The sequence below is a fragment of the Rhinopithecus bieti genome, unplaced genomic scaffold (assembly GCF_001698545.2).
Source record: "Rhinopithecus bieti isolate Rb0 unplaced genomic scaffold, ASM169854v2 scaffold_9899, whole genome shotgun sequence".
Taxonomy (NCBI): Eukaryota; Metazoa; Chordata; class Mammalia; order Primates; family Cercopithecidae; genus Rhinopithecus; species Rhinopithecus bieti.
This window is the reverse complement of record NW_016806979.1, coordinates 6239321-6263354: the sequence shown is the minus strand read 5'-3', so window position 1 is coordinate 6263354 and position 24034 is coordinate 6239321. Positions and strand designations below refer to the sequence as shown.

Genomic DNA, 24034 nt, shown 5'->3' with positions numbered 1-24034 from the left:
AGGATTACAGGTGTGAGCCACCGCGCCCGGCCAATTTTGTATTTTTAGTAGAGACAGGGTGTCTCCATGTTGGTCAGGCTGAATTTGAACTCCCGACCTCAGGTGATCTTCCTGCCTTGGCCTCTCAAAGTGCTGGGATTACAGGCATGAGCCACCTCGCCTGGCCAATTTAAATTTAAAATTTAAATAAAATTTAATTTAAAATTAGCCCAGCTACTCAGGGGGCTAAGGCAGGAGAATCTATGGAACCCAGGAGGTGGAGGTTGCAGTGAGCCGAGATGGTGCCATGCACTACAGCCTGGGTGTCAGAGTGAAACCCTGTAAAAAAAAAAAAAAATTAAATTAAAATTTTGGCTGGGTGCAGTGGCTCATACCTGTAATCCCAGCACTTTGGGAGGCTGTGGTGGGCAGATGGCTTGAGCTCAAGAGTTCAAGACCAGTCTGGGCAACATGGTGAAACCCCATCTCTTCAAAAAATACAAAAATTAGCCGGGTGTGGTGGTGCACACCTGTAATCCCAGCTACTCTGGAGGCTGAGGTGGAAGGGAGGCAGAGGTTGCAGTGAACTGAGATTGTGCCACTGCACTCCAGAGATTGGGCGACAGAGTGAGATCCTGTCTCAAAAAATAAATAAATAAGTAAGTAAGTAAGTAAATAAATAAATAAATAAATAAATAAATTGTTAAACATTTAAGGAAAAAACAGTGACACTGGAGGCCAGTGGAGCTGCTGTGTGACCCTGGGCAGGGCTCTGCCCCTCTCTGGGCCTCTGGGGTCCATCTGTGAAATGAATTGAGGGAGGCGCTGGCTCAGTAGTCCCTTCAGGGTTACGTCATCCCGCTTCTCCTCCCGGACTTAACGGCCTACTGTCTACCCTCTAGTATCCACTGAAACCTGGCCTAAGGTCCCGGACCTTCCTTTCAACTCCAAAGACCCATCCTCCCAGGCAGCCTTCCAGGCTGATCACTGTGCCTCCAAGCCCTTCGTTCCTGTTCTGACCCCCGTGACGGACTGCGGGTGACCGTGTTTGTTTATGACCGCCCCCTCCACACCCACACACCTCACTGAGGTGGTGGAAGTCTCGTGGTCTCCTGAACCAGGCTCAGAGGCGGTCAGGGCAGGGGATGGGTTCAGCAGCAGCGCATTCCGCTGCCACGAGAGGGCGCCCGCGTCCCGCAGACGACGCAGAGGCAACTCCCGCTGGAGAAACTCCAAGCGACTTTTGTTTGGGGAAACTAAAGCCCAGAGAGGTGTCACGTGGTCCCGAAACCACACCGCAGCCGTGGACCTGGGGGTGCCCGAGCGTCCCCTGCATTCAGCTCTGTGGAGGGAAGGGGGCTGAGGATGACTGGAGCAGGCACAAGGGCTGCGGGGAAGGTAGAGTTTGCCAGAGGGTGAAAATTGGGAAAGGAACATCAGGTCGTAGGTACCGCTCCTGGGCGAATGCGCCAAGGCGCGACCGAGTGACGATAAGACGGTATGTCAGGAGCAGGTTGATGACCCGGGAGCGAGGCTCTTGGAGGAGTCCGGCTGGGGCTGCACGATGATCCATGCACAACTTTCTGAGGTCAGGACTGATTTTTATTTTCTCTCGGCTCTACAGAGGTGGAAACTGAGGCTCCAAGAGGTTGTCATTTGCCCAGAGCCACCAGCTGAACGGGACTTGAATCAGGGAAGGGGTGCAGCAGGCACCACTGTGGAGGGCGGTCCCACTCACCTCCTCCATTTCTCCCTTTGCATAGCGGGGGAAACTAGCCTGGAACAGTCATAGGCTCTCAGGCCCTCAACTGGGGCGAGAGCCCCCCGCCCCAAGTTGGGCTGGACATGCCTCGAGTCACGTCTACGAGTGGCGGCTGGTGAGCGATTAAGCCGAGAGGCTGAAAGCTCTGCTAGGTGACCTCAGGCCTGGGCCCTGCCTCTGGACCTCGTTTTCCCCTCTTTGCTCCCGGGGTCCGCGAGAGACCAGCTTTGGTGGTCTCAGGGCTTCAGTTTCTCCCCAGGGTCCGCGAGGGAGTGGGGCAGCTTTGGGCAGCCGGCGGTGAGCAGGGTCGTTTGTTATTTTGCTCCACGCTTGGGCAGAGCCACGCCCCTTGTCGCGCTATTGGTGGAGTCCCTTCAGGGGCGGGGAGAGACGGTGACCCCGCCCCCCCGCCCTGCCGTATAAAAGCGGCGCCGACGCACGGCGCGGGGATTTTCTGCTTGGGCTAGTGAGCGCGCCTGCGCGTTGAGGGCGATTTTGCGTTCTGAGGCTGCAGCGTCGGCACCTTGAGCTGCCGGTTCACGGGTTCGAGGCCAGGTTCCGCGTGTCGTGGGTTCGCACCCCGGACGCGATGCTATTCGACAAGGTGAAAGCGTTCTCGGTGCAGTTGGATGGTGCGACCGCGGGCGCCGAGCCCGTGTTCAGCGGCGGCCAGGCCGTGGCGGGCCGGGTGCTGCTGGAGCTGGCAAGCGCTGTGCGCGTGGGTGCCCTGAGGCTGCGCGCGCGGGGCCGCGCCCATGTGCACTGGACCGAGTCGCGCAGCGCGGGCTCGAGCACGGCTTACACGCAGAGCTACAGTGAGCGCATGGAGGTCGTAAGCCACCGTGCCACGCTCCTGACGCCAGGTATGGATGGGTGACCCCTGCTCGGCGCACCGGTTGTGTGCCAGCCACCACCTGGATGGCGGTACCTTTGTCAGCCCTGGGACCCCAACGCAAGCGCTCAGTCACCTCCTTTTGCTCCTACCTGCAGATACTGGGGAGACCACGACGCTGCCTCCTGGGCGCCATGAGTTCCTGTTCAGCTTCCAGCTGCCCCCGTAAGTCCTCTGAGGTGCAGGGTTGCCCTAAGCCTGCAGCCCCTTCCAGATTTGTACCTCCAATACTGGACATCAGGGCACCTCTGAGCCCCAAAACCCTCCCCCTCGGAGGCCCCTAGGGTGTCTGTGTCTCCTTCTCCCTGCCTGTGTGTCTCTGTATCTTGCCCCCTGAAGTCCCATCCCTCCACCCCAGGACCCTGGTGACATCCTTCGAGGGCAAACATGGTAGTGTCCGCTACTGTATCAAGGCAACCCTGCACCGGCCCTGGGTCCCAGCACGCCGGGCAAGGAAGGTGTTCACTGTCATTGAGCCTGTGGATATCAACACGCCAGCCCTGCTGGTGAGTGGCCACCCTTGGGGGGGTAGGATGGGAGTATTATAGGAAGGGGCCTGGCTGCTGGGTGACACCAACCGATAAGATGGAGGTCACAGGTGGGCCCTGGCAGGGAGGGAGGCAGGTGTGGGAATGCGTGTGGAATCCACTGCTATCTGCACCCATTTGCCGTGTGACTCTGGGCAAGTGTCTTGCCCTCTCTGAGCCTCAGGTGCCTCTTCTGTGAAACAGACCAGAGCTAGGGCTTACTAACAGCGAATTACACACCAAACACTTGGCTTGTACATTTCATTTCTGGCTTTATAAGATGGGTTGTGTCCCTGGCTCTATTTAACAGATAGTTCCTGGATTGTTAAAAAGAAACCAAGCCCTGCCCAAAGTCCTCCCTCAGCTGGGGGTGGTTTGGAAGCTCCACAGTGACTGTGGTTTGCACAAAGTGACTCATCCACATCACTTTCCTCTACACCGACAGGCACCTCAAGCGGGGGCTCGGGAAAAGGTTGCCCGATCCTGGTACTGTAACCGTGGCCTCGTCTCCCTTTCGGCCAAGATCGACCGGAAGGGCTACACCCCAGGTAGCAGGCGGATGGGACTGGGTCGGGATGGGAGCTGGTGTCGGGGCTGCAGGAGGGGAAACTGAGGCCCCACTGCTCCTTGCTGCAGGAGAGGTCATCCCTGTCTTTGCCGAGATCGACAACAGCTCCACACGTCATGTGCTGCCTCGGGCAGCCGTGGTGCAGACACAGACGTTCATGGCCCGAGGCGCCCGAAAGCAGAAACGGGCGGTGGTGGCCAGCCTCGCAGGAGAGCCAGTGGGCCCCGGGCAGCGGGCGCTGTGGCAGGGCCGGGCACTGCGGATCCCCCCAGTAGGTCCTTCCATCCTGCACTGCCGTGTTCTGCATGTGGACTACGCACTCAAGGTAGGGCACCCTGCTGGCCCTGGGGGACAGCGGCCACATTCACCCTGTATTCCCTCAGACTCCCCAGGCATAGGAGGGAGGTGGGAGTCGGGGAGGTTGCCTGGGCACCCTCCCTCATGGTTCCTTCCTCCAGGTCTGTGTGGATATCCCGGGGACGTCCAAGCTGCTGCTGGAGCTGCCACTGGTGATTGGCACCATTCCCCTGCACCCTTTCGGCAGCCGCTCTTCCAGCGTGGGCAGCCACGCCAGCTTCCTGCTGGACTGGAGGCTGGGGGCCTTGCCGGAGCGGCCTGAGGGTAAGCTCCCACCATGCTTGCATGCAGACGGTGGGTGGATACACGGAGAGGTGGACGCCGGGTCAACTCTCTCACCACGAGTCCCCCGGAATCCCAACCAAAGGACACACAGCCTGGCAGCCCCCGAGCTGGCACAAGCCAGCTCCTGGCCCCTGGTCCCTTGGAGGAGGGCTCTCTCTTGCCAGACTCACCCGCCCTGTCTCTCACTTCCAGCTCCTCCTGAGTACTCAGAGGTGGTAGCCGACACTGAGGTGGCAGCCTTGGGGCAGAGCCCCTTCCCACTCCCGCAGGACCCCGAAATGAGCCTTGAAGGCCCGTTCTTCGCCTACATCCAAGAGTTCCGCTACCGCCCACCACCCCTGTACTCCGAGGTGAGCTCAGGGGTCTGAGAACCACCCACGCCTCTCTGGGCCCTGGGAGCCTCGATGGGGTGGCAGACATAGTAGATGGGTTTGTTTTTTGTTTTTTAGACAGGCTCTTGCTCTGTCACCCAGGCTGGAGTGCAGTGGCATAATCATAGCTCACTGCACCCTCAACCTCCTGGGCTCAAGCAATCCTCTCGCCTCAGCCTCTTGAGTAGCTGGGACTACAGGCGCATGCTGCCACATCCTGCATTTGTGTTTTGTTTTATTTTGCTTTGGTTTTTGAGATGGAGTTTCACTCTTGTCACCCAGGCTGAAGTGCAATGGTGCGATCTCGGCTCACTTCAACCTCTGCATCCCTGGTACAAGCGATTCTCCTGCCTCAGCCTCCTGGGATGACAGGTGTTAGCCACCAGCCCAGCTAATTTTTGTATTTTTAGTAGAGACAGGGTTTCACCATATTGGTCAGGTTGGTCTCGAACTCCTGACCTCAGGTTATTGCCTGCCTTAGCATCCCAAAGTGCTGGGATTATATGCGTGAGCCACCACACCCAGTCAATTTTTGCATTTTTTGTAGAAATGGGGTCTCACTATGTTGCCCAGGCTGGTCTTGAACTCCTGGGCTCAAGTGAACTCCTGAACGCCTCCCACCTTGGCCTCCCCAGAGTGCTGGGATTACAGGCATCAGCCACTGCACCCAGTTGGCAGTGGATTTTAATTGTTGACAGAATTTCTTTTTTTTTTTTTTTTGAGACGGAGTCTCGCTCTGTTGCCCAGGCTGGAGCGCAGTGGCCGGATCTCAGCTCACTGCAAGCTCCGCCTCCCGAGTTTATGCCATTCTCCTGCCTCAGCCTCCCGAGTAGCCGGGACCACAGGCGCCGGCCACCTCGCCCGGCTAGTTTTTTTTTTTTTTTTTTTTTTTTTTTTGTAGAGACAGGGTTTTCCCGTGTTAGCCCGGATGTTCTCGATCTCCTGACCTTGTGATCCGCCCGTCTCGGCCTCCCAAAGTGCTGGGATTACAGGCTTGAGCCACCGCGCCCGGCCCAGAATTTCTATACATACAGTCGGCCCTCTGCGTTAGCTGGTTTGGAATCTACAGATTCAACCAAACATGGGTCAGAGACATTTGAAAAATAAATACATACATGGATAATACAGATTAAAAATATGATAGGCTGGGTGCAGGGGCTCACGCCTATAATGCCAGCACTTTGAGAAGCCAAGATGGGAGGACTGCTTGAGGCCAGGAGTATAAGACCAACCTGGGTACCATAGCAATACCCCCATGTCTACTGCAAATAATACAAAATTACCCAGGCATGGTGGAGCCCCTCTATGGTCGGGAGGCTGAGGCAGGAGGATCACTTGAGCCCAGGAGTTTGAGGCTACAGTGAGCAATGATTGTGCTACTACACACTCCAGTCTGGGAGACAAAACAAGACCTCATCTCAATACTACTACTAATAGTAATAATACAGCATAACAGTGATTAAACAGCATTTATATTGTGTGTGTGTGTGTGTGTATATATAAATATATATATTTTTTTGAGATGGAGTCTTGCTGTGTCACCCAGGCTGGAGTGCAGTGGCACAATCTTGGCTCACTGCAACCTCCACCTCCCAGATTCAAGCAATTTTCCCTGTCTCAGCCTCCCGAGTAGCTGGGATTACAGGCGTCCACCACCATGTCCGGCTAATTTTTGTATTTTTCAGTAGAGGCAGGGTTTTGCCATGTTGGTCAGGCTGGTCTCGAACTCCTGACCTCAGGTGATCTCCCTGCCTTGGCCTCCCAGAATGCTGGGATTACAGGTGTGAGCCACCACACCCGGCCATAAAGTATTATAGGTAATCTACAAGAGATTTGAAGTACACAGGAGGGCTGGACACAGTGGTTTATGCCTGTAATCCCATCACTTTGGGAGGCTGAGGTGAGCAGATCACTTGAGGTTAGGAGTTTGAGACCAGCCTGGCCAACATGGCAAAACCAGGTCTCTACCAAAAACACAAAAATTAGCCGGGCGTGGTGGTGTCCACCTGTGATCCCAGCTACTCAGGAGGCTGAGGTGGGAGAATTGCTTGAACCCAAGAGGTAGAGGTTGCAGTGAGCCGAGATCGTGCCACTGCATTCCAGCCTGGGTGACAGAGCGAGACTCTGTCTTGAAAAATAAAATGAGACTGGGCGCGGTGGCTCACACCTGTAATCCCAGCACTTTGGGAGGCCGAGACGGGTGGATCACGAGGTCAGGAGATTGAGACCATCCTGGCGAACATGGTGAAACCCCGTTTCTACTGAAAATACAAAAAAATTAGCCGGGCGTGGTGGCGGGCACCTGTAATCCCAGCTTCTAGGGAGGCTGAGGCAGGAGAATGGTGTTAACCCAGGAGGCGGCGGAGCTTTCAGTGAGTGGCGATTGCGCCACTGCACTCTAGCCTGGGCGACAGAGTGAGACTCCATCTCAAAAAAAAAAAAAAAAAAAAAAAGAAAATAAAGTACACAGGAGGATGGGCTTAGACTATCTGCAAATATTATGCCATTTTATATCAGGGATCTGAGTATCTGTGGATTTTGGTATCCACGGGGTTCCTGGAACCAATCCCCTGTGAATACCAAGGGACAGTATACGCTCCACTCCAGAACCCTCCTTGCACCCCAGTCTGCCCTAGACACCACCTCCGGATGGCCTCTTCCCTGGTCAAGGGTGGGAGTTGGGAGATGGCTGGATGGGGAGGGGTATTTCTGAATTTCTGTTTCCGGTGTCCTCTCAGGCTTAATGGTAACATTTCTCTCAGGAGGATCCAAACCCACCCTCTGGGGCCATGAGGCCGCGCTGCATGACTTGCTGAACATCACAGGGACCCCGTGAGGAACAAGGTTGCACACCGGCTTTCAGCCATCGTGACTGTGGGGAGCGGCTGGACCAAGGGCTGACCTCCCCGACTGCATTTAAGCTGGGAAACCAAGTCTCAGAGTGAGGCGGGGCCTTTCAGATATCACATGGGACAGAGGAAGAGCCCAGCTGGAGTCTGACTTATCTGGACCGCCACTGTCCTTGTGAGGCATGGAATGTCCAGTGCAGTATCCCAGAGACTGTTTAATAACCTGTCTTCCCAGCCTGTTGGCAGTGCTGGAGTCCACCAGGAGCCTTCAATCTGGGAGAAACAGAGCCAGACATAGACAGTTCCAGCATCACGAAACCAGAAGAGACCTGCAGCTGTGAGAATCCAGACAGGAAGCAGAGATGGCATCCTTGCAGAAAGGGCATTTTAGCTGAGGCTTTGGAGTACAAACAGGAGCTCAGCAGGCAGACGAATGAGGAAGAAAAGTCAGAGAAGGTCAGAGCTGAGTGACGCTTGGAATCCACCCCGTTTATTGTAGAACTGGGGGTTCAGAGGGCAGGTGCCTCAAAGTTGAGGCCACACAGTGAGGTCCGGTGGGTGAAAGGACCCAGGAACGAGGCGTTCAGGAAAGCAGGTTGTCAGAGCTATGTGAAGTCTGTGGGTGGCAGGGGCAGCCGCTCCAGCCTTTGAAGACTTTGAAAGCCAGAGGTTCCTGGCTCAGGCTTGGACTTCCTGGGAGCTCCTCCAAGTACCCAGGGGCATCAGAGCTGCCTGGGTGTGCCATGGCCCAGGGAGCCCAGGTTCAGGGTAGGACAGGCAAGACCGGATACCTAAAGTGCAAAGTGAAAGCACTGGGCTCCGCGTTAAATGATGAAGAATTCAAGACAGTGACAACATTACGTCAAACCTGGGGACAGAGGTCAGCCTAAGGTGACAGCCGGGGACTACTGTGCTTCCGGAGGCTCCTTGTGTCCTGGAGGAGAAGAGCACTAGAGGGGGCAGCTGGACAAGCTCCCAACTGCAGAGTGCCAGCGCTGGCTGGGGCAGGGCCCCTGCCTGGGACTCAGCATTTCTGATATGCCTTAAGAAATCATTATTTTGTACAGTTATTTTTTAAAAGTAAATGTGTGAAGAAAGAAACCAGGCTTCTTGGTTTATTTTCCGCCTCCATCCGGCTGCTGAGGGAACTGGGAATGCCATTCCTGGTCACTATCTTGGAGACTAAATTCCTGGCCACGGAAAGCGGAGGGGCCCATGATTCAGAAGGGGAAACTGAGGCCAAGGACTGGCCTCAGTTCTGGGGGTTGGCCCAAGGACACATGAGGAGGCTGAGCTTGGGTGGGAGCCGAGCCCTGGGCCCCTTACCTGCACTCCCTGTGGGAGTCTCAGAGGCTGGCGGGGGCTGAACAGTGGAAGCCAAGCAGAAAACTCCTCTGTCCTCAGAGAGTGGCGGGCTGGGGCTGGGAGGAGCCGCTTGAGTACAGGAACATCCTGTTACCTGAGTCTAGGTTTGGTTTTGTAGGTTTTTTTTTTTGGTGGTTGTTTTTTGTTTTTAGAGGGAGTCTTGCTGTGTCGCCCAGGCTGGAGTGCAGTGGTGTGATCTCAGCTCACTGCAACCTCTGCCTCCTAGGTTCAAGCGATTCTCCTGCCTCAGCCTCCCAAGTAACTGGGATTACAGGTGCCTGCCACCATACCTGGCTAATTTTTGAATTTTTAGTAGAGACGGGGTTTCTTTTTTTCTTTTCTTTTTTTTTTTAAGACAGAGTTTCTTTCTGTCACCAGGCTGGAGTGCAATGGCTTGGTCTCGGCTCACTGCAACCTCCACCTCCCAGGTTCAAACTATTCTCCTGTTTCAGCCTCGAAAGTAGCTGGAATTACAGGCATGTGCCACCACACCTGGCTAATTTTTCTATTTTTTTAATAGAGACAGGGTTTCACCATGTTGGCTAGGCTGGTTTCAAACTCCTGACCTCAGGTGATCTGCCTCCCTCAGCCTCTGAAAGTGCTGGGATTACAGGCATGAGCCACCATGCCTAACCCTGGATTTGTTTTTATTGAGGTAAAATTAACATACTATAAAATTCACCATTTGAAAGTGTTCAATTTAGTACACTTTACAATGTAGCATTTAGTATATTCATAACGTTTCTTTTGTTTTGTTTTGAGACAGTCTCACTCTGTTGCCCAGGTTGGACTGCAATGACCCCATCACAGCAGCCTTAAACTCCTGGGCTCAAGAGATCCGCTTACCTCAGCCCCCCAAGCAGTTGGGACCACAAGTGTGTACCAGCACACCCAGCTAATTATTTTTTTGTAGAGACATGATCTCCCTTTGTTTCCCAGGTGGGTCTCGAACTCCTGGGCTCAAGCAGTCCTCCTGCCTCAGCCTCCCAAAGTGCTGGGATTACAGGTATAAGCCACCACAACTGACCTGGCTATTTACAATGTTATGCAACCATCACCACCATCTATTTCCAGAACATTTCTATCCCTGCCAAAGGAAACCCCGTCCCCACTAGTGATTAATCCCCATTCCCCCTCCCCCACCTCTGGCAACCACTAATCCACTTTCTGTCTCTATGGATTTGCCTGTTTTGAACATTTCACATTGACGGAATCATGCAGCCTTTTGTGTCTGGCTTTTATCACTCAGCGTGTTTTTGGGGTTCATCCACATTGTACCATGTATCATTCCTTTTTCTGGTTGAGTAATATTCCATTGTCTGCATAGACCACATTGTGTTTAGCCATTCATCCGCAGATGGACATCTGGGCTGTTTCCATGGCTTCGCTATAGTGAATCTTGCTGCTAAGAACACGCGTGTTCAAGGATTTCTTTGAAAACCCACGGAGCTGTTAGGTGGCCCTAGTGGCATGCGGCTGTTATTCTTCTGGAGTTACAGGTGGGGATAGTGAGCTCAAGAGAAAGAGACTAGCCTGGCCGACATGGTGAAATCCTGTCTCTTCTAAAAAGAATACAAAAATTAGCCAGCTGTGGTGGCAGGCACTTGTAATCTCAGCTACTCGGGAGGCTGAGGCAGAAGAATCACTTGGACCTAGGAGGTAGAGGCTGCAGTGAGCCGAGATCATGACACTGCACTCCAGCCTGGGTGACAGAGTGAGACCCTTTCTCAAAAGAAAAAAAAAAAAAAGGAAAGGAAGAAGGAAAGGAAAGGAAAGGGAAAGGAAGGGAAAAGAAAAGAAAGTGGGGGAGGGAGGCAGAGAGAAAGAGGGAGGAAAGAGGAAGGGAGGGAGGGAGGAAGGGAGGAAGGAAGGAAGGAAGGAAGGTTGGTTGGAAGGAAAGAAGGAAAGAAAGAAGGAAGGGGCCGGGCGCGGTGGCTCAAGCCTGTAATCCCAGCACTTTGGGAGGCCGAGACGGGCGGATCACGAGGTCAGGAGATCGAGACCATCCTGGCTAACACTGTGAAACCCCGTCTCTACCAAAAAATACAAAAAACTAGCCGGGCGAGGTGGCGGGCGCCTGTAGTCCAAGCTACTCGGGAGGCTGAGGCAGGAGAATGGCGTAAACCCGGGAGGCAGAGCTTTCAGTGAGCTGACATCCGGACACTGCACTCCAGCCTGGGCGACAGAGCGAGACTCCGTCTCAAAAAAAAAAAAAAAAAAAGAAGGAAGGAAGGAAAAGAGATGCCCTCCCCAGGGTCCCACAGTCAGGACTGAGACAGCCAGCACTCAAAACTGCCCCTTGGGCCAGGCACAGTGGCTCACACATGTAAATCCCAGTACTTTGGGAGGCCAAAGCAGGAGGATCGCTTGAGCTCATGAGTTTGAGACCAGCTTGGGCAACATAGCAAGGTCCTGACTCTACAAAAAAATATTAAAAATTAACCAGGTGTGGCGGTGTGGACCTCTAATTCTAGCTACTCAGGAGGTTGAGGTTGGGAGTATCACTCGAGCCTGGGAAGTAAAGCCTGCAGCAAGCTATGATAGCACCACTGTACTCTAGCCTGGGCGACAGAGCAAGATCCTGTCTCAAAAAATATATATAAACACTGCCCCTTAGACTCCAGTGTCCATGCCCCCCTCAGGCCACATGATACTATGCCCCTCAAGCTCCTGCTGAAGCTCCACCTGTCCCACCTAAGCCCTCATGCCCCTCCAAGTTTGGGCAAGGCCTTATTGAAACCCTGGTCTGGGCCGGGTGCAGTGGCTCACGCCTGTAATCCCAGCACTTTGGGAGGCTGAGGCTGGCGGATCATGAGGTCAGGAGATTGAGACCATCCTGGCTAACATGATGAAACCCCATCTCTACTAAAAATACAGAAAATTAGCCGGGCATGGTGGCGGGCACCTGTAGTCCCAGCTACTGAGGAGGCCGAGGCAGGAGAATGGCGCGAACCTGGGAGGCGGAGCTTGCAGTGAGCTGAGATCATGCCACTGTACTCCAGCCTGGGCAACAGAGCGAGACTCCGTCTCAAAAAAAAAAAAAAAAAAAATCCTAGTCTGATACCCCAGGATGTCCCAGTCAGCCTGCCCAAGGCAGCAGAAATTAACTGGCAGGCTGGAGTGGCCATTGTCAGGGCCAGGAGCCAGGGATGAGGACTGGGGGACCCAGGGACTGGACACAAGGAGATCTGCGTTAGGACTTGGCTCTGTGTGTGATTCCAGGCAGGTCACCTTGTGTCTGAGCCTGTTTTGTCATCTGAGACTCTGGGAGACAGCCCACCCCTCACACCCTGCCACAGTCCTCAATCACTTCCTTCCTCTGGCCTGAGGGTGAGCCCTCCTTTCCTGCTACCCCTGGTCCTAAGGTCCACCGAGACCTCCTTTGACCTGGCATCAAGCTTGGAGCATGCCATATGTGGGAGGTCCCGGGGGCCAGGCAGAGGGGAAGCGTTCCCACAACACAGTCACTAGAAGCCGAACTGACACTCTCAGTAGGAAATGAGTTCTTTGTCACGCGGGGGTGTGCAAGACATAAGATATCAGTTTCCAGATCCATGTTCCCAAACAGAGGAGAGTCTACGGTATTTATTCCAGCAAGGGATGTGGGTACAGTGCGACCAAAAGATTCCGCCCAGCGGGGGTGGGAGGACAAGACGCCCGGTGTCCTCAGGACTCCTGAGTCTGCAGCTATGGGGAACTTGATCCCAACAGAAGCAGAACTTTCCGGTTCACATGATCGACAACCAGGATAAAGCTGGCCCAGGTAGTCCCAATTCAGGAAACTTCCTGAACTTCCCGGGGAGGGGCCCAGGGAGCCCAAAGGCAGGTGGTCAATTTCTATCCAACATGAAATAAGGCTGGGCGCGGTGGCTCATGCCTGTAATCCCAGCACTTTGAAAGGCTGAGGTGGGAGGATCACGTGAGGCCAGGAGTTTGAGACCAACCTGGTCAACAGAGTGAGACCCCATCTCCACACACACACAAAAAAAGTAAACATTAGCCGGGCCTGATGGCATGTGGTCCCAGTTACTCAGGAGACTGAGGCAGGAAGATCCCTTGGCCCAGGAGGTCTAGCCTGCAGTGAGCTGTGATCAAACCACTGTACTCCAGCCTGAGTGACGTGGCAAGAATTTTTCTTAAATAATAATAATAATAATAACAACAACAACAAACCCCGCACCTCTATAGGCCCGTAAGACCCCTTGCCCACCTTTCCCTCCAGCTCCCCATCTCTCCCTGTCTGCTACTCAAACACTCCAAGCTGATTTTATTTTATTTTATTTTATTTTTTAGACAGAGCCTCGCTCTGTTGCCCAGACTGGAGTGCAGTGGCTCAATCTCGGCTCACTGCAACCTCCGCCTCCCAGGTTCAAGTGATTCTGCTGCCTCAGCCTCCCAAGTAGCTGCGACTACAGGTGCGCGCCACCACGCTCAGCTAATTTTTGTATTTTTAGTAGAGACTGGGTTTCACCATACTGGTCAAGCCGGTCTTGAACACCTGACCTCAAATGATCCACCTGCCTCAGCCTCCCAAAGTGCTGGGATTACAGGTGTGAGCCACCACGCCTGGCCCTCCAAGATGATTTTTACCTTGGGGACTTGTCATGTACTAGTTCCCCTGTGAAAAGGCTCTTCCCCCATTGGTGGTTTCTCTTTACCCCTGGCCTCACCTTTTCAGAGCCACTCCAACCTCCTGGCCAAAGTTGCCACCCACTCCATCACCCCTTCTCCTATCTCTCTGTTCTGTAGTCTTCCTAGCCCTCATCACGCTCTGAAATTACTACCTAGATGTTCATTTGTTTGTCTGACGCTTTGTGGGCAGGGCCAGGTCCAGGCTCTGACCCCAGCCCCAGCGTTATACAGCAGGCATGAGGGTGGTTGACTAAGTGACGGGGGGACTGCTGCTCTGCCTGCTCTGATGTGAAGACTCCTCCTATTTATTTATTTATTTATTTATTTATTTATTTTTGTTTCGTTTTGTTTGAGATGGAGTCTCACTCCCTTGCCCAATCTGGAGTGGAGAGCCTCAATCTTGGCTCACTGCAAACTCTGCCAGCCGAGTTCAAGCAATTCTCATGCCTTGGCCTCCTGAGTAGCTGGGATTACAGGTATGCGCCACCGCACCCAGCTAATTTTTCTATTTTTAGTAGAGTCAGGGTTTCACCATGTTGCCCAGGCTGGTCTTGAACTCCCGACCTCAGGTGATCTGCCCACCTTGGCCTTCCAAAGTGCTGGGATTACAGGCGTGAGCCACCATGCCCAGCTCGGGTGAAGATTCTGATGGGGGTGAAGGTGTCACCCCTTGCACTTGCTCCCAAGACCCCCTAGAGTCAGACGTGTCCCCCATGCAGAGAGTCAAATGCCAGGTCTCTATCTCTCAATGTCTCTGTCTGTCTCATTCTGACTCTGACCATCTTTTCTTTCCCATCTCTGTCTCTCTCTCAATGTCTCTCTTGCTTACTGTCTGTCTCTCAGTCTTGTTGCCTCTGTACTTCTGTCTCTATCTCCCTGTCTCTGTCTCCCTCTGTCTCTGACTCTGTCACTATCTCTCTTGGCCACCATCTCTATCTCTCTGGGTCCCTGACTCTCTCACCATCTCTGCCACCTGCCCTGGCCCAGCCAGTTGGGGGACAAGGGGTGACAAGCAGTCAGGGCGCCTGCCGCTTGTTTTCCCGCCCATGCTGGCAAGGAGCCCAGCCCTGCCGGGCCACTGTTCAGGAATCCACCAGCCTCCCCGCTCCAGCCACCAGGCGCGGCCACCGCCAGCCCTCCACCCAGCACATTCTGTCCCAAGCAAAGAGCGCCAGGGGTGGGGTGGGGGTAGGGGTGGGAGGGGGACGCATTCCTGCTGAGCTCTAGTTACAGGACAGCTTGTCCTGGTGGCCCCACCAGTACAGCCTCCTGATGGCTCCCCGTCCTGCTCTGGGGTTAGACCTTCCTGAATGAGGCCAAACCCCCTCTTCCAGTTCGTGCCCACCTCAGGGCCTTTGCACCAGCCGTGCCTTCCACCTGGCACTCTGTCTCCCTAGATCTCCCCAACACCTCCTCCGCCTGCACATCTGAGACCTCACATCACCTTCTCAGTAAGTCCCCTCTGTCCCTAGGCCAGGGCACCCTGAATTCCCCTCCTGCTGCCCCAGTGCATTTAACTTCCTGGTCCCCCCCACCTCCCCGGGGTTACATATTCACTCGTTTGTTGATGTGGTGTCTATTACACCAGGGCCCCACTGTGTCCAAGCACCCCGAACACACAGTAGGCAGCTCAGTGAAGGTTTTTACAATTGACATATTTTCCTCCCAAAGCTCAGCCCGCCCAGGTTCACCCATGTGGCTCCCCAGTTCCTGACCTACCCCACCCCTGTCTCGCCCTGCCTCCACCACCCCTGCACCCCAATGCACCAGGATTTTCCAAGCCCCCCTGCCTTGGCCCAGGGAGTTCTCTCAGATGTACCTTTCTGAAAGAGGGGCTGGGTGCATTGAGGGGCAGGGGCAGCTGGAGTTCAGACGCACCTTTTGAGCGAGGGGCTGGGCCTCTCTGTCACTGGGCTCCAGGCACAGGGCAGTCATGATGTACACACACACATGCAAACACACACGCACACTAAGCCTCTCAGCAACACAGACAAACCAGCCAGTGAACTCCGGCACAAGCAGCCGGGCATGTGGTGTTCATGGGGTCCTCACATGTGAGGTCCCCCAACTCTTAGGGTGATGTGGTTATGGCCTGGATCCTACAGGTGGGGCCCAGACGTGGGCTTTGAAACCACGCCAGGTATGCACAAACCTATCCAAACACACACGTATCTGCCCTCGCTTCCCCCACCCGGGAGTCATCCCCACACCTTGTTTTGATGTTCAGGAAAGTCCCCAGAAAGCATCGGGCCCGGGCAAAGGGCCAGGAGGAAATGGTGACTCAGCCGGTGGCCATCAGTGCCTGCCACGCTGGGCTGGGTGGCCTGATCTGGACTGGGCGGCCCTATCTGAGAGGATCCACAGAAAACAACAATAAGAGATGAGAACGTGGGTGCGGGGTAAAAAGGACTTGGCCCAAGAACGATCAGAGAGGGAATGGACCACCCTGTGCTCCAACACTTCAACCCTTCTGGGCCTGATTGACAAGTGGGGAAACTGAGACACAGGGAACACGTGACTTGGCCAAGGCCCCCCCGCCAAGATGGTACAGGCAAGGGGATCCCTAAGTCCTTAGCACAGGGGTCTGGGGGAGTGTCTACCTGCCCTACTTTTTTTTTTTTTTTTTTGAGACAGGGTCTCACTCTATCCGTCAGGCTGGAATGCAGTGGCACGATCTCAGCTCACTGCAATCTCCACCTCCTGGGTTCAAGTGATTCTCCTGCCTCAGCCTCCAAGTAGCTGTGATTACAGGCACCTGCCCTCACGCCCACTAATTTTTGTATTTTTAGTAGAGACGAGGTTTCACCATGTTGGCCAGGCTGGTCTCAAACTCCTGACCTCAGGTGATCTGCCCACCTCGGCCTGCCAAAGTGCTCGGATTACAGGCATGAGCCATGGTGCCCGGCTCCCTGCCCTACTTTCTGAGGCTCAGAAAGACCCAGATCTACTTCCTGGTTTCCTGTGTGGTCATGTGACCAGGCCTGGCCAATTAGAGCCTTTTGTTATCACAGACACAGGGATTGGTTCAGGGATGGGCACGTGATCCTGGCTGGGCCAATCATGTTACGAGTTTGGAGACTCCCTGGAAGAAGGCCTAGAAGTAAGGAAAATCATCTTGGACGCATAATGAGGACAGTGGCTCAGAGAGTCGTAAGGACACTGGTGAAGAGCAGAGCAGGACTCACACAACCCCAGATCCCCGTGGAGTCAGGGTGGAGCCAGAGGGAAGGCTGAAGGCTGGAGGGTCCTCAGAGGCCTTGCAGAAAGAGAGGCCACTGGAGTTGGGGCTTTGATGGATGAAGAGGAACTAGGGAAAGGCATCCAGGCAGAAGGAACCACCTGTACAACCACAGCAGGCAGGTGGGAGCTAGGCGTGTCCTCAGCCACCCCAGTGGCCCCATGGGGCTGGAGCATAGAGAAGCATCTGCAAATGTGTTTACTTATTTAATATTTGAGATGGAGTTTTGCTCTGTTGCCCAGGCTGGAGTGCAGTGGCACGATCTTGGCTCACTGTAACCTCTGCCTCCTGGGTTCAAGCGATTCTCCTGTCTCAGCCTCCTGAGCAGCTGGGATTACAGGCGCACACCACCATGCGCAGCTAATTTTTTTGTATTTTTAGTAGAGACGGGGTTTCACCATGTTAGCCAAGCTGGTCTTGAACTCCTGACCTCAGGTGATCCACCCGCCTTGGCCTCCCAAAGTGCTGGGATTATAGGTGTGAGCCACTGTGCCCGGCTATTTATTTTTTGAGATGGAGTCTTGCTCTATTGCCCAGGCTAGAGTGCAGTGGTACGATCTTGGCTCACTACAAGCTCCGCCTCCCAGGTTCAAGCAATTCTGCTTCAGCCTCCCGAGTAGCTGGGATTACAGGCGCCCGCCGTCACGCCCAGCTAATTTTTGTATTTTAAAAGAGATGGGGTTTCACCATGTTGGCCAGGCTGGTCTTGAACTTCTGACCTCAAGTGAGCTGCCTGCCTCAGCCTCCCAAAGTGATGGGATTACAGGCGTGAGCCACCTGCCCGGCTTAGATGTGTTTATTTGTCTCTGTGCTCAATTCTCCCACCTACAAGCCCCCTAAGGGCAGGACCGGGTCTGTGTTGTTGGTGGCCAGCAGTTGTCCATTAATATTTGTGATACAGGTGAACCAGGCCACGTGAATCCTTGAACCGGGGCTGAGAGCCAGCGCTTTCTTTTAGGGACACAAACAGGCAGGATGGGCAGGGGGTGGTGAATAGGGAGGATTGGGTACATGAGGCAGAAGAGCCTGGGGCTTTATGACCCCTGAAGCCTGTGACCCAGGAGGGACCAGGCCCAGGCCACAGTCCAGGCAGGAAAGGGCGTGTCCGCATCTGTGAACCACCGGCCCCGCCCCCGTCCCTGGCCATGGTGCTTAGGAGGGATGCAGGGTGGAGCTCCCGGTCTGGGCTCTGGGACCACCTCTTCCTCCTTGTGTGACTGTGACCGTGGGCAAAGGACCGCGCCCCTCTGAGCTTCAGTTTCGTCATCTGGAGCTTGACTTCGCTGTATGTCAGGGTCAGGACTGGACACAGAGTGGGTGCAGCGTCTCGTGGGGCAGCATAGGGGTGCTGAGGCAGCGGGTGAGGGGTAGGCTTGTCTGGAACATGCCGTTAGCAGTTCCCAGCCTCTTTGAAAACAGGAAACCGGCTCTCGTGGGAGCCCCCTGCCGCGCTTCCTGAGTCTCTGCGCGCGTGCTGGGGCGGTGTGGGCAGGCACGTGTGTGTTTGCGTGTTTGCAGGCGGCCTGGAATATAGCTGGACCCGCCTGCGTGTGCGTGTGTGTGTGCGTGTGTGTGTGTGTGTTTGCGCGCGCGTGTGTGTGTGCGTGTGTGTGTGTGTGTGTGTGTGTTGGGCCACCCGTGGCGTTGCCCAGAGGCATGTGCACAGACACCCTTTACCTGTGCTAGAACATGGATCTGTGGATCTCAGCCAATGTGGGAAGCAGACAGTGGCTTGATTGGGGCACTTTTGAGTCTGGGTCTAAGTGTTAAGCCTGTGTGTCGGTCAGCAGCAGCGACTGGTGTGTGCTGGGACTGATTTGGGCCCTTAGGCCTCTGAAACCCCGGATCAGCCCTGATTCAGCTGCTGATGTTGGCTTTATTTATTTATTTATTTATTTAGAGACAGGGTCTTGCTCTGTTGTCCAGGCTGGAGTGCAGTGGTGCCCTGATAGCTCACTGTGGTCTCGACCTCCAAGGCTCAAGCTATCCTTCCATCTCATCCTCCTGAATAGCTGGGTCTACCACCACACCCAGCTAATTTTTGTATTTTTTTAGACACGGAATCTTTTTTTTTTTTTTTTTTTTTGAGACGGAGTCTCGCTCTGTGGCCCAGGCTGGAGTGCAGTGGCCGGATCTCAGCTCACTGCAAGCTCCACCTCCCGGGTTCACGCCATTCTCCTGCCTCAGCCTCCCAAGTAGCTGGGACTACAGGTGCCCGCCACCTCGCCCGGCTAGTTTTTTGTATTTTTTAGTAGAGACGGGGTTTCACTGTGTTAGCCAGGATGGTCTGGATCTCCTGACCTCGTGATCCGCCCGTCTCGGCCTCCCAAAGTGCTGGGATTACAGGCTCGAGCCACCGCGCCCGGCCAGACACGGAATCTTACTCTGTTGCCCAGGCTGGTCTCAAACTCCTGAACTCAAGCAGTCCTCCTGTCTCAGGATCCCACAGACGGTAAAGCCAGCTCGCCACTTTTTTTTTTTTTTTTTTTTTTTGCAGAACAGTCTCATTCTGTTAGCCCCAGACTGGAGTGGCAGTGCGTTGCATCAATCATATCTCACTGCAGCCTCGACCTCCCAGGCTCAAGTGGTCCTCCTGCTTCAGCCTCCCAACCATATGGGACCACAGACACAAGCTACCATGCCCGGCTAACTTTTTTTTTTTTTTTTTTTTGAGATGGAGTCTCATTCTGTCACCCAGGCTGGAGTGCAGTGGCAAGATCTTGGCTCCCTGCAACCTCTGCCTCCCAGGTTCAAGTGATTCTCCTGCCTCAGCCTCCAGAGTAGCTGGGATTACAGGCATGCACCACCACATCTGGCCAATTTTTTATATTTTTGGTAGAGACAGGATTTCACCATGTTGGCCAGGCTGGCCTCAAACTCTGGAACTCAAGTGATCATCCTGCCTCAGTTTCCCAAAGTGCTGGGATTACAGGCATAAGCCACCATGCCTGTAATTTTATTTTGTTATTATTTTTATTTTTGTAGAAACATAGGTTTCCCTGTGTTTCCAGGGCTGATCTCAAAATGTGATCCTCCTGCCTCAGCTTCCCAAAGTGCTGGGATTACAGGAATGAGCCACCACGACCGGTCTACAACAGGTTCATTGTCACCTCAGGGCCCTATTTTTTTTTTTTTTTTGAGACAGAGTTTTGCTCTTGTTGCCCAGGCTGGAGTGCAATGGCGTGATCTCGGCTCACTGCAACCTCTGCCTCCAGGGTTCAAGTGATTCTCCTGCCTCAGCCTCCCAAGTAGCTGGGATTACAGGCATGTGCCACCACGCGCAGCTAATTTTGTGTTTTTAGTAGAGATGGTCGTTCTCCATGTTGGTCAGGCTGGTCTCGATCTCCCGACCTCAGGTAATCTGCCCGCCTTGGCCTCCCAAAGTGCTGGGATTACAGGCATGAGCCACTGCGCCCGGCACCTCAGGGCCTTTCTATGTGTTGTTCTTTCTGCCCATATAGCTTCCCCTCGCTCATTACAAAGCTTGCACTTTCTCTTCCTGAAGATGTCAGTTTAATAATTCCCTCCTTTGAGACCTTTCCACCAGCACTACTACTACTTCTCCTTCTTCTTCTCCTTCTCCTTCCTCCTTCCTCTTCCTCTTCCTCCTCCTCTTCCTCTTCCTCTTCCTCCTCCTCTTCCTCTTCCTCCTCCTCTTCCTCCTCCTCCTCTTCTTCTCCTTCTCCTTCCTCCTTCCTCTTCCTCTTCCTCCTCTTCTTCTCCTTCTTCCTTCCTCCTTCCTCCTTCCTCCTTCCTCCTTCCTCCTTTCTCCTTTCTCCTTTCTTCTTCTTCTTCTTCTTCTTCTTCTTCTTCTTCTTCTTCTTCTTCTTCTTTCTTCTTTCTTCTTCTTTCTTCTTTCTTTTTTAAATTTTTTGACAGAGTCTTGCAGGCTGGAGTGCAGTGGCATGATCTTGGCTCACTGCAGTGTCTGCCTCCCAGGTTCAAGCAATTCTTCTGCCTCAGTCCCCCAAGTAGCTGGGACTACAGGCATGTGCCACCACACCCAGCTAATTTTTGTGTTTTTAGTAGAGACGGGGTTTCAACGTGTTGGCCAGGCTAGTCTCGAACTCCTGACCTCCAGTGATCCACCCACCTTGGCCTCCCAAAGTACTAGGATGACAGGCGTGAACCACCATGCTCAGCCCCTTTCACCTCTTTCACAAAAGCTGCCCTATTCTGTCTCTCAGTTCCTTTTAATTCCTTGCCTTGCCCTTCTCAGGGTTTGTAATTACAATGTATTGACAGAATCACAGCCTGTCTTCCACCTCCCCTCTGTACTGGGAGCTCCAAGTGGGTGGGTCATAGCTTGCGGTAGGTGCTCAATAAATTTCCTGGCTGGGTGTGGTGGCTGACGCCTGTATAAAGCGCTTTGGGAGGCTGAGATGGGAGGATCCCTTGAGGCCAGGACTTTGAGACCAGCCTGAGCAACATGGTAAAGCCCCATCTCTACTTAAAAAAAAAAAAAAAAAATTAGCCAGGCATGGTGGCACATACCTGTATCCTAGCTACAGGGGAGACTGAGGTGGAAGGAATGCTTGAGCCCAGGAAGTTGAGGCTGCAGTGAGCCGTGATTACACCACTGCACCCCAGCAGAATGGGACCCTATCTCTAAAATAAAGAAATAATATAAAAATAAATGCACTGTGATAAATGAGAGTGCGGAGCCTGCACAAGATGCAGAGAACCAGGAATGGGGAGGTGGAAGACAAGGGCCCTCCCTCAGTAACTGCTCAATTAGTATATGATGGATTAATGAAGCTTGAAGTGAGACCCTGAGCCACTAGTCCTGGCTTCCTAAAGAGGAGTCTTCTGGCCTCATCCCTAGCCTCCTGGCCCCAGGTCACACTGTGTGAGCAGCCCCTGGAGCCTGCTTGGCAGGGGAGGAACAGAAGTCCCTGCTCAGTTATTTGCACACTGGCTTCTCCCACGAAGTCCTAACATCACAACTCCAAGGGCCCTTTCCTTCCAGACCCCAGGCCTGGAAAAGTCTTTATTTTGGCCACCTCAGCCCATTGCATAGAAGTGATATCCAAGGTCAGAAGCAATCCCGTCCCTCTGTCTAGGTTGAGCATGTCCCTCCTCTGCTCACATACCCTCCATGGCTCCCTATTACCCTCAGGGGAAAGTCCAGCTCCTCAGCTCAGCAGTCACAGTCCAGCCTGTGTGTGGCAAGATCTTTTTTCCTTTGTCTAATTCTCAGTCACTCTTTGGGTCTCATCTTGGTTATGTTTCCCAGTGTTGACCATTGACACAGTCCCAGGACACATTAACTACTGTCCGAAACCAAATGTTTGTTGCATTAATTATGTGAGAACATCAGGCTGAATATGTCTTTTATTGCTGTTGGTAAGAGACAGTGCCTGGCTCTTTCACCCAGGCCGGAGTACAGTGGTGCGATCGGGGTTCACTGCAGCCTCAACCTCCGGGCTCAAGCGATCCTCCCACCTCAGCCCCCCAAGTAGCTGGGACTACACACACTACCACACTCAGCTAATTTATTTATTTTTTGTAGAGATGGGGTCTCACTCTGTCGCCCAAGTTGTTGTAGTGCAGTGGTACAATCATGGCTTACTGCAGCCTTGACCTCTGGGCTCATGCGATCCTCCCACCTCAGCCTCCCAAGTAGCTGGGACTACAGGCACACAGCACCACGCCTGGCTAAGGTTTTTTTTGTTTTTTTTTTTTAAATTTTTTATAGAGACAAGTCTCATCATGTTGACCAGCCTGGTCTCGAACTCCTGGACTCAAACAATTCCTCCCACTCTGCTTCCCACCGTGCTGGATTATAGGCGTGAGCCGCCACACCCATTAGGATATGACTTTGTTTGTTTGTTTTGTTTTTTGAGATGGAGTTTCACTCTTGTTGCCCAGGCTGGCGTGCAATGGCGCAATCTCAGCTCACTGCAACCTCCACCTCCCGGGTTCAAGCGATTCTCCTGCTTCAGCCTCCCGAGTAGCTGGGATTACAGGCGTGTGCCACCATGCCCGTCTAATTTTGTGTTTTTAGTAGAGACAGGGTTTCTCCATATTGGTCAGGCTGGTCTCGAACTCCCAACCTCAGGTGATCCACCCACCTCGGCCTCCCAAAGTGCTGGGATTACAGGTGTGAGCCACCGTGCCTGGCCTAGGATGTGACTTTCACAAAGTAAAAAGACTCACAGTTTGCATTGCATGTGAACACTGAAGACCATTGACTATTAACAGGGTATTAAATTCAATATAAAGAACAGTGACTGCCCAAGAGCTTAGATCAGGAATTGGCAAACATTTTCTATAAAAGGCCAGATAGGAAATATTTGAAGCTTTGCCGGCTACACAGTCTCTTTTGCAATTACTCTACTCTGCTGCTCTTTGAAAGCATTCATATACAGTACACAAGTAAGTGAGCATGGCCGTATCCCAGGAAAACTTTGTTCATGGACACTGAAGTGTGAATTTCATGTAATTTTCACATGTCATGACATAGTCTTCCTCCGGTAGTTTTTCAGTCATTTTAAAACGTAGGCCAGGCACGGTGGTTCTCGCCTGTAATCCCAGTGCTTGGAGAAGCTGAAGTGGGAGGACCGTTTGAGACCAGGAGTTCAAGACTAGCCTGGGCAACAAAGGGAGACCCCTATCCTTACAAAAAGTTTTAAAAATTAGCTGGGATGCCTGTAGTCTCAGCTATTCAGTAGACCGAGGTGGGAGGATCACTTAAGCCTGGGAATTCGAAGCTGCAGTGAGCTATGATCCCACCACTGCACTCTAGCTTGGGTGACTGAGAGAGATCTTGTCTCTAAAAAAAAGGAGGGAGCCAGGGCCAGCCATGGAGACCAGCCTGGCCAACATGGTGAAACCCTGTCTCCATTAAAAGTACAAAAAAAAAAAAAAGAAAACTAGCCAGGCGTGGTGGCAGGCACCTGTAATCCCAGCTACTCCGGAAGCTGAGGCAGGAAAATCACTTGAACCCAGGAGGTGGAGGTTGCAATGAGCCGAGATCGAGACACTGCACTCCAGCCTAGGAGACAAAAGTGAAACCCATTTCAAAAAAAAAAAGGAACTGGGAATGGTAGCTCACACCTGTAATCCCAACAGCACTTTGGGAGGCTGGGGCAGGCAGATCACTTGAGGTCAGGAGTTCTAGACCAGCCTGGCCAACATGGTGAGAAACCCCATCTCTACTAAAAATACAGTAATTATCTGGGTGTGGTCCCAGCTACTCGGGAGGCT

At 53.4% G+C, this 24034-nt stretch overlaps 1 protein-coding gene across 2 annotated transcripts; it reads left to right on the top strand.

Annotated features, from left to right (window-relative positions):
- Positions 1-1573: 1573 nt before the first annotated feature.
- On the top strand, positions 1574-8691 carry ARRDC2 (arrestin domain containing 2). Of its 2 annotated transcripts, none has more exons than XM_017879475.1 (8): positions 1574-2604; positions 2732-2798; positions 2992-3139; positions 3606-3708; positions 3797-4053; positions 4187-4349; positions 4563-4720; positions 7504-8691. In XM_017879475.1, the coding sequence occupies exons 1-8, from the start codon at positions 2331-2333 to the stop codon at positions 7555-7557; spliced, it is 1224 nt and encodes a 407-aa protein (XP_017734964.1). In that variant the 5' UTR covers positions 1574-2330; the 3' UTR covers positions 7558-8691. The 2 variants fall into 2 exon arrangements, with proteins under 2 accessions (XP_017734964.1, XP_017734965.1); XM_017879476.1 differs by having other exon boundaries at positions 7480-7571.
- The last annotated feature ends 15343 nt before the right edge of the window (positions 8692-24034 follow it).

Excerpts from the sequence above, each read along its gene's own strand:
- ARRDC2 (XM_017879475.1), top strand. The coding sequence starts at position 2,331 with ATGCTATTCGACAAGGTGAAAGCGTTCTCGGTGCAGTTGGATGGTGCG. Across the intron at positions 3,709-3,796 it reads CCGGAAGGGCTACACCCCAG|GAGAGGTCATCCCTGTCTTT; the intron begins GTAGCAGGCGGA and ends TCCTTGCTGCAG. Across the intron at positions 4,721-7,503 it reads CACCACCCCTGTACTCCGAG|GAGGATCCAAACCCACCCTC; the intron begins GTGAGCTCAGGG and ends CATTTCTCTCAG.